This window comes from Cygnus olor, chromosome 9 (assembly GCF_009769625.2).
Source record: "Cygnus olor isolate bCygOlo1 chromosome 9, bCygOlo1.pri.v2, whole genome shotgun sequence".
NCBI lineage: Eukaryota > Metazoa > Chordata > Aves > Anseriformes > Anatidae > Cygnus > Cygnus olor.
The window spans coordinates 9,196,630-9,206,803 of NC_049177.1; the positions used below are offsets into that span (position 1 = coordinate 9,196,630).

Below are 10,174 nucleotides of genomic sequence, written 5' to 3' on the forward strand. Positions count from 1 at the left end.
TCCGTTCTTTCGTACTTTGTACTTTTGATTTTTATGTTTATCTTCTACAGAAAGTTGTAGCATAGCCCACCTTGCCTTCATCATCCTCCAACAAGATCCGTCCTGAGTCAGAGTCTTTCACAACTGCCCCAATAGGGACATTAAATTCACTGTTTGTCTGAGTCTCCAGCCACACATGATCACCCTGTAGGGGAAGAAAAGTCATTGTCAGGTAATGTGACAGACTTAATGCCACGTAGTTCACATGCATACATGTCTTGGTCTTAATTTTCTATTGCTTTAATTTCTTCTGCACTGTCTAACTGGACAAGTTCTTACCACTTGCAGGTAGTACAGTCTAATTGTGATAGCATTGGGATCTTTGAGTACTATTCCCAGCACCACAGCTGGCATGGAAAATGGTTTTGCCTGAGTCATCCAGCCCAGCTGTATTACAAGAGGAAATAACGCCTTTTACAAGGACAGTGATTACTCAGCTCCACTACCTCCTAGAAATTGGTGGGGGGGTGGCACCATGAATGCTGGTAATGTGCCTTGGCAGCCTCACAGTAGCTGTGGTATTCTTTCAGGTGAGATGCTTGAAAACAAAGGCATTCTTGGGGAAAAAAAGATGGACAGACTAGATGCCTGGAAGTGCAGAGAGCCCCGTTGCAACAGTTTTACATGTATTTTTTCTGCTGTCTTTCAAATCACTTACAAATGTGATTGCATCCGTGATCTGTCTTAGGAAAAAAATGCATTATTTGTTCAGCCCAGCTCCTCTTTACATTTGTGGAGTCATGGCAACATCCTGCCTGCAGAGCCAGCATGCAGGACAGCTCTGCTGTCACTGGAGGAAAGGTGTGAGCTATGGCTGTCCTTTCCTAGGAATAAGCACCATTGCAGTGTTGCCTGAGCTACTGCCCTGTTTGTACTCCCCAGGCTCCCCAGGAATACCTACTCTTGCTCCAGGCATTAATTCAGATTCAAACAAAAAAAAAAAGTACTCCAATGACTAGAATGAAAATGGAACAAAGCTGTAGGCTGGATCTTCAAGGGGGTATGAATTGGCTTACACCTGCTGAGGAACTGGCTTTCCAGCTGACTGTCTTGTTGCATACAAACTTTGTTCTGAACATAGCACTTACTGTCAATGTTTCAATTTTTTTACTGAAAAAATATTTATTTTTCCTCTTAAAATACTTTATGGGCTTATGTTTAAAACCAAATAACTGGAGCGTAAACGTCTGTAAACATCACACAAGGTTATAAAGAACATTACAGTGCTCCGATTTGCACTGAATAAAATTCCAGAGGTAATCTGCAGTTTCAGTGCCACACCTTGTGACAGAGGTCACCAGCTCAGCGTTAAGCACAGCCAGGCTAGCCCAAAGTTGGCGTGACGCTTTTGCATTTTTAGTCCAGATTGATACTATTTTATATCTTGTTGATACGGGGTTACTTCTGCTGTTTTTTTTGAGATGAACAAGGATGTTAAGGTCCTTTTTTTCCTCTTTGGGCCCCAGCTAACCAGTAAATAATAGCAAAGAATAGGACTTACCTTTCTGAAAAGGACCATTATGTTTCAGATCACTGTATGCAACCTGCAGTCCCAAGAAGAACATAACATTAGGCCAGAAAAGGGCTCAGGCTTTGATCAGAACAGGCAGTGCTTCCTCTCCCATAGGCTACTATAGGTGGAATTTGGAAGGTTCCAGGACTGTGATTTGCTTGCTACCACTCTTGGTACAGCAGGAAGGCTGCTAGATGCCTTTTACTGTGTGGGGGAAATCACAGGCAAAGGCTCTTCACAAAGTTCACTTTTAATGTTTGCAGAGTGTGAAACGCTTCGGCTGAGACTAAGCCCTAGAAAGCAGACCACATTTAAAACTCTGAGTAATCTCTCATCACTCATGCAGACTTACAGTCCAGATAAAGAACACTGAGGAATGAATTAAAACATGATGTTGACCATATTATTTTAGCAGTTGATAATGGTGAGCTGGCTTTCAAACTTCCACTGTGCAGGTAGTACTGAATAAAACTCCAGTAATTGCTGAAAACTCTGCAGTAACTTGAGGAAGGCGTATTCCCTCATTCTCCAGTGTATCAGAGATGAGGAAGCACTCCTCTGTAGCAGAGCACACAAATTAAGCATTCACATATGGCTCTATTAAACGTAACCTGGGTGAGTTCATGTCTGCTGATCCTGTGCTAAACAGTGAGTCCAGGAGTGCAGTCCCTGCAGCTGGCAACCTGTGCATCTGCGAAAAGGCAGGTACAGCCACAGGACTGGAGCGTATAACTAACAATGATTTGATTTCATTTATTCTTTCTTCCTCTGCTTGCTGCTCTTGGCTCCAACTCATTGCAAAGTGAGCTAGGTCCATCTCCCCACCAAAAGATAAGTTTTTGTTTTGTTTTGTTTTGTTTTGTTTTTCCCTGTTATCTCTTCCTACTAAGCAAAAGCCATTCCTGAATGTAAGGCTGATGAATAATTTGTGATTCAGTAGCTGGTGTGTGTCCAGGCCTCCACAACCTCATATTCACAAACTCCTCACAGCTGTGTGACCCATTCTCCACTTCTCTAAAGGATCACTCCCCTTACCCATTGTTCCAGCACACCCAATGAGAAAGTTCAACTCAAAGTTCATAATAAGAATAAAATACTTGTAATAAGCAAAGTGTTCTGCAAAATGCTAACCTTGGACGAAAATTTAATTGTTTCTACCCTTTTATGATATATTATTAATGATGTTTTCTTAGCATTTATCTCAAGCGGGTTTTACAACTTCCTGCTTGGATGATGCTCAACGAGGACATATTGAGTCATCTGCATCCCTTCTGTACATTCCTGTTTGATGGCAAACCTCTTGTAAACCATTTCACAAGAAGACAAGTGGACACTACAGGACAAGAAAATGATCTTTGGCACTTATTCTAGCTAAGTCCGTGATCTCTTGGAACACCCCCCATGAAGAAGAGAGACACCTGCCCCAGTTTTGTCTTTATACTCAAATTCAAGTTTCTTATTTTCTCATTGACTTTTGAGAAGTTATTTTGTTCTGGCCCTAAATTAAGCTAGGATTTTGGACAGGTTCTCTGGAACGTTTGTGAAAAACAAGAAAACCAAAGATTAACTGAGTTGAATGTTCTATTTTTTACCTTTGCTATACAGATAATCATCAAAATCCCAGTTTGCAGTGCCATTAATGTAAGTGATTGATGGGATAATTCGTAAATAATTTCACTGAAACCCTTGAGATTTTTTTCTCTTTATCATGTGTACAGGCTTTAAAATGTTATGGTTAAATTTTATGATAACTATTTACAATTCTATGTAATATTTTGTATACGTATTTTTGAGAGGTACCCAGATTTCATTATTTTTCTCATTTAATACTTTCAATTATTTAATGATTTATCATCATTTTATGCTGCAGCTATAGGAGTTTCTGAGATTTAGAAATTTGCAACTAAATTACTAGAAAAGTGTTTAAAGTAATTGTTTGATTTTGGAAATTCATGCACTTGAAAAATGAAAATCAGCATTAAAGAAACCTTAAGCTATAGTTTGGGGACAATGTTGGTTTCTCCCTCGTGTTTTAATAAACTTTTGTATTCAGTGTTGGAAGAAAAGTCTGTAGTGAGAGAATTAGGGCTCATTTTATCGTGTGCTTTCCTGTAACTGCCAACTTTTTCACCTCTCTTATTTGGGAAGGTATAACTAGCTTCCGTAAATCACAGCCTTAGTTAAAATTGATGGGTGCGTAAACCACCTTTTCTTCAGACTAAATGGAAGGAGCAATTATACCCCTATATGCAAGATACTGCCACTGTGTGGGTTACATCAATGTCCTAAACATAAGGAAGGTTGTTATGGTAGCAAAATGGAAACTAGGAAGTACTTCGGCAAGCTGCACGATCTTTGTGCCCTATTCATGGCTATAAAGGGCTATACAGTAGCATGGATCTAACAAGTTTCTGAGCAAGCCCAGAACAATTTACCACTTTACAATCATCACAAAATATGTTAAAAATAACCAGTTATCAAAATTCCAAAACATATCTGTGACACCATGGTAAAAAATATCAAGAGATGTCATCAAGAGATGACAGACTATTGCAGTAGTAGTCCAACACTAATGCACATTTTAAAGCAGAAATTTTAAATGCAATTTTCACATGTGACCCAATAATGGGAAGGGAAGTAGAATGTCACACAACAAAATGTGGCACATGGAGAAACAGCAACTGCTGTGTACAGTACAACATCTGGTGACTATATTAAGAATTCCCTGTGAGACTAGAGCTGCCTCCAGAGCTCATCTGTAACTAAGATGATTCTGAGTTTTGTTGCACACCTATGAAAACTTAGCACTGCAGCGTTCTTTCTGGCTGCCATTTTTTCCCCATTCTTTATTACACTCTCTCAAGAAGGACTTTCCTTCTTTCAAGACCAATTATTCTTACGACCACATCCTCATGTCCTTATTCATGATGTGGGAACTGGATTTGCATGCTAGCTTCCAGAAGGGGTGACCTGTTACTATGAGTGAAGCCTGGTGGTACAGAATCACAGCATGTGGCAAACAAGACAAAGATGAGCCACGGTCAGCCACAGTGACTCACAATTGATAGGTACTTTCTAACCTGAGCCAGAAACCAGAATACTGCAACAAGGCAGAAATGTCTACCCAGAACAAAGAGGAGTGCTACAAGTAAACATGAAGCACAGCCCTGCTGGGTCAGATCAAAGGCATAGCTACTTCCAGACCCAGTATGTAACAGTGGCCAAGAATGGACATATAGAGAAGAGATCCCAAATAATCCCAGGTTACACAGATTCAGCACTTGAAATGCTTATTCCCAGATAAATCATGATTGACCAACCCCCCTCCTGCTTGAATGGCAGCTTTCCCACAACACCTGGCTGTCTCTGTCGATTTTCTTTCTGAAGTAATGCAGCAATAAACCAACTTGCAGCCCACAAGATGGGAAATTACCTCTCCAGAAGAAATCTTCACTGTATGGTTTCTGCAGCTTAGTTCCCTGTTTTTCGTAAGCATAGGAGTAAGAAGGAAAGGGAAGGTGAGACTGGCATTGGTGCCATTAAAGGATCCCTCACCAAGTGGCAGTTTTCTGCTGCGCAAAGGCGGAAATAACTGAGGCACGGTTATTTATTACAGGACTTTGCTCCCAGTTCAGCATATATGTCATCTACAAGTCAGGTGTTCCAGTAAGCAGCAAGGCTAATTCTTGCCTGGCTGAACCTTAAACTTCAGTCTCTCCTCTGTGCCTGAATCCTTTCAGAATATCTGAAAAGCACTCCCAGTAGGAAACTCTTTAACATCTGGTCTTGTGCTGCTCAAACACCACTGACTTCCCTGAGGTTCTCTTTGAGTGACCCTGTTAGATAAGTGGAAATTGGGCCCGTGTCTCTCATCTCTCCCTTTGGTGTTGTGCAGCTCTTTCTGCAAGGTCAGAAAATGCACATCAGTCAATGTTGGACTTGGACTTGGACTGTTGTGGACTGTGTTTCACAGTACCTAGAGCTCAAGACAAAAAGAACTCGGGGCACTTAACTGAAATACTGATGGTCACACACACATCTAAAGGGACTGGGATTTGTAGTCTGTTTAAAACGTCCTGGTTTTGTTATCACTATCTCCTAACAAACACTCTGTCCCTGTGTTCCAGCATCTAGGTGCAAGTTAACTCCCTGGAAGTTAACTCCACTTCTCTCTTTCCACATTAGGACGGGATGGCTAGGAGTTTCCCACTTTCTGGTTGCTCCAAATGCACTCTCAGCAATCCTGTGCTCTTCTTGCATATGCTGTTAAATTCCAGCACAAGATGTGATGTCTGGGAAAGAAACAGAAAGGTAGTATACCTGGAGTGAGGCAGATACAGGGTTTCTCCAGCTAGAGCAAGTAGCCAGGAGTCAGGCACATTTCATCCTTGAATTGCAAGCCCAAGCAGTGGGGATGAGTTTTTTTCTAGACACCCTAACCTAACTGCATTACCTTCCTTCAGGACATTGTACACAGTGGGTGGTTTGCCTTGCTATGCATTATTCTGTATGACTCTTATTAAATATGCAAGTGAAAATGTGGAACAATTGTGAACATGTCCTAGTATACCTAATGCCTGAATTCTTATCTTCTTGTTTCCTAGGTTCAGTTTAGCTGCAATGTGTGATGGGAAAGATAAGAAAAAGCCTCTGTGTCTGAGATTCTTGGGGTTCCAGCTGTAGTTCCATAGCGAAATTGGAGGTAAGCATTCAAGCATAGGAGTAAGTACGTGGGAGTAAATTGTGCTTATCTGTGTTACATCTTTGTGTTTTAACGTTAGCCTCCTTACCTGAGTGTTTTGTTTATGTTTTACAGCAGAAATAGAGCATAGGCCCTTCAGGGCTCAGAGGCTTTTAGACAGTCAGGAAACCACAAAGCAGAGGGCATTTTTTAAGTTTCTAACTGTGCGAGTCATTCTGACTTGAGGATTTTGCCTCAAGCTAGTTCTTTAACAGACTTTTATTTCTGATACAACAGTTTTTAGAAGTCTATAAGCCGTATGTGATTAACAACATCTTCTCAAGAAGTACTGATTTTTTTAGATGCAGGTCAAAAATCAGCAAATAAATCAAAGTATATACCTTTATACCGCCAAGGTAGAAGTCTAAAACAAAAGCTTTTTGTGCAATTAGACTGCAGGAAAAGGTGCCATACATGTTTCTTCAGCAAATGAAACGTACCTGCTGAAATTCGAAATGCAGCATGTTTTTGGGCAGAGAATCACATTCTAGAACAGTACATTTTTAACATTTGTGACTGAAAGACAGTAGCAGTGCTATTTCAGAGAGAACTACGGTATTTCTGTACTAGCACAACATGTAAATAGTATGAGATGGAAACACAGGGAACTCAAAGTGGTCTGAAGTAAAGTATAACTCATCATATGGCTGAAATACATATCAGAAGGGAGGTGGATCTCCACAGTTAAGTCTAGACATACTGAAGAGGCAGGAAACGTAAGCTAAAGGAGCAGAGACTTGATATACCAAGCAGAAGCAGCCTTGTTTTTTTGTAGTACACATGTACCTAGTGAGAGACGAGCAGGCAGCTTGCTACCAGCTTCTTCAACAGAAGTGCCTGTGACTGAATAGGGGGGAGCTCAGGTCAGGATCACTGAGCTGTGTGAATATGGAAAGATAACAACAGTTTGCCAGGAGTGAGCAACTCTGTTTACTGCTGAAGACAGTTTGGTAAGGGACTCTGCGAGGCATAGACGCATTTGTAGTTGTAACTAGGGGTAACAGAGGCACTGGAGTAATTTGCAGTACATTTTATGCTGATGAATAATGCACAGAGACGTGACAAATTAAAATTGGATAATCCCAGGTGAAATTAATACTACTGTTGTGCAGAGCAATAGGTCTATCTGGATAGACATGTGTTAACAGAACTGCCTCTTTCTGACAGCTTCCTAATTAAGAGATTGATGTCAGGATCAAAGGGCTTAATTTGCACATAGCACTACCTCTCACATTTCCTCTCTAGCTAAATCAAAGTGGCCTTGTCATTTCCATATCACCGAGTCCTAGATGCCAAGGATCATTTTATGTTAAACTGGTTATTTTGATGAGGCTTCTGAGGGGAGGTGGATTGGATATAACAATCTCCAATGTAAACAATTCATTCGGAAGCCCTCCTGTCTACAGTAACCGCCTCCCTCTAAGCAGATTTGTAGCTTTAAGTCACTGATGTCTGTTAACTCTGAAAGGCATACTGCAGGGACAAAGCAAGCTAAATAAGAAGTACATACCAGAAAATGATTTTTCAAGTGCATCCCTTGATTGTCTTGAGCAGTCTGTCCCTCAGGGAAAGGCTTATTTCATTCCAGCCAGTTCATGATGGTGTACAGAGAGGCAGACTGGTGGGGCTCTGGGATCTGTGTCATTACACACCTCCACACATGCCAAGTGGGTGCTGCGTACTCTGTTTGCTAGAAGGCAGGTCATTCTCCCCCACTGTGCAATCCCATTATGGTCTGAGTGCCACTCCATCCTTCCTCTTGGGATGCAGCCAAGAGGGTATTACAAGAGTATATTATAGGCCAGCAAGTGCCACATGCTGGCTCAGGAGGGACAAAGACGTGCACGCACGTTTGCGTGCTAGTGCACACACACAGATGTTACCTGCAGAATGGCTGTCAGAACTCATGTCTGACTATTCACCACTGCTGAGATGAGGTTGCTTAAGACACAGTCGCACCCTGTCCAGCATGGTGCGTGTGGGATGTCACAACAGTAGGCCTGGGGTTAGGTGGTTTCCTTTCAGAGACATGGGGAATTCATTACTTTTAGGGAGAAAAGTCTATGCCTCTTTTCACTTTCAGCAAATGCAGAAATTCTTTATTTTCTCATCTCAGCCTCATTACAGATGGAATTTGAGACAATGGCTTGACATCACTGCAGAACATGGTATATTCATAAATAATTAATTAATAATTAATTTCCAGGGAGGGTTTCCATCATAATCTGATGCTGCTTTAGAACCCAGTAAGCTTCCATGTTTCATAGACACCTTGGTACAATTCCCAGGTACCTTGGTACTCATTCAATCTCTTTTTTGTTTGTTTCTATTTATGTTTCCCCTTGTTCATTATTTTCTATGACATTACAGGTCATAGAAAATGACAGGTATTTCTATAGACTGGGAGAAGAAGAACTTGAGAGCAGCCCTGCGGAGAAGGATTTGGGGGTCCTGCGGGAGGAGAAGCTGGACATGAGCCAGCAGTGCATGCTTGCAGCCTGGAAGGCAAACTATGTCCTGGGCTGCATTAAAAAAGGGGTGGCCAGCAGGGAGAGGGAAGTGATTGTTCCCCTCTACTCTGCTCTTGTGAGACTCCACCTGGAACACTGCGTGCAGGCCTGGGCCCCCAGCACAAGAAGGATGTGGAGCTCTTGGAACGGGTCCAGAGGAGGCCCACTAAAATGATCAGGGGGCTGGAGCACCTCTCCTATGAAGAAAGGTTGAGGGAACTGGGCTTGTTTAGCTTGGAGAAGAGAAGGCTCCGGGGAGACCTCATTGCGGCCTTCCAGTACTTGAAGGGAGCATATAAACAGGAGGGGGAATGCCTGTTTATATGTGTTGGTAGTGATAGGACAAGGGGGAATGGTTTTAAACTAAGACAGGGGAGATTTAGGTTAGATATTAGGAGAAAGTTTTTCACTCAGAGTGTGGTGAGGCACTGGAACAGGTTGCCCAGAGAGGTTGTGGATGTCCCATCCCTGGAGACATTCAAGGCCAGGCTGGATACAGCTCTGGGCAGCCTGCTCTAATGGTTGGCAACCCTGCCCAGAGCAGGGGGGTTGAAAGTAGATGATCTTTACGGTCCTTTTCAACCCAGGCCATTCTATGATTCTCTGACTACTCCCAACTTGTTATTTCCTACTTTACTGCTTTGTCTGCAGAGACCTTTATATACCATGTTGTTATGTCAGATTAAAGTTGTCATTACTTCTTTCTATTTAGTCAGTTGTAAAAAGCCATGAAATTTGTTTAACAAGTCAGATAAGTGAAACAATGGGAGCCTTCCGTCATATACTGGCAGATGTGCCTGCTCCTTCCAGAGAAGATCCCAGTGAAAGCACACAGTGTAAAAAGATCTAAAAGCTGTACATCACATAAAAGAAGGGAAAAAGGGACACGATACCATTAAGAACACAATTCTGAGGAGAGCTAAGAGACCATGGAGGCTATCTGCAAAAGAGCTGTGAAGAAAGAAACCTTCTTTTTATGTTTTATGTATGCTGCTTTTCAGAAAAAAAAAAAAGCCTTTTTGCTAAGAATATAAGATTGTGTCAAAGAATCATTTGACAATGTTTCCACTACCAATTTCTCCTTCTAAATGAAACACAGAAGATTCTGACACTGAGTAATGACGAATCAGAGAGTTTAGCTGTATTTAACATGGTAGAATGAACTTCATGCATTATGACTGTTTGCTGCTGTGGTGTATATGTTAATAAGGGCTTAACCTCTCTGCCATCCATTCTGAAGTGTCCATAGCACAGAAGAAATGATGGCTCATTTTCACTTCAGACCAGAGTTCTCAGCTTGCTGAATTTTGATGTCCCTGAACAAGAGAGAAGCATGTAGGATTATAAAAATCACTGATGTTTATCAGAAAT

General features: G+C 41.6%; 1 protein-coding gene and 1 long non-coding RNA gene across 3 annotated transcripts in view; one reads left to right on the forward strand and one right to left on the reverse strand.

Moving 5' to 3' along the window:
• The window catches only part of MYO7B (myosin VIIB), a 50,001-nt gene extending 49,623 nt beyond the window's left edge, over positions 1–378 (reverse strand). For both annotated transcript variants that reach the window (XM_040567630.1, XM_040567629.1), the window contains exon 1: positions 71–378. In XM_040567630.1, the coding sequence (XP_040423564.1) occupies positions 71–250 (180 nt within the window). In that variant the 5' untranslated portion in view covers positions 251–378. The remainder of the gene's footprint in view (positions 1–70) is intronic.
• Positions 75–9,006, forward strand: LOC121074966. Its single transcript, XR_005822661.1, has 3 exons — positions 75–211; positions 6,157–6,254; positions 8,664–9,006. It is a non-coding gene; the product is annotated as an uncharacterized LOC121074966 (long non-coding RNA).
• Positions 9,007–10,174: the final 1,168 nt, after the last annotated feature.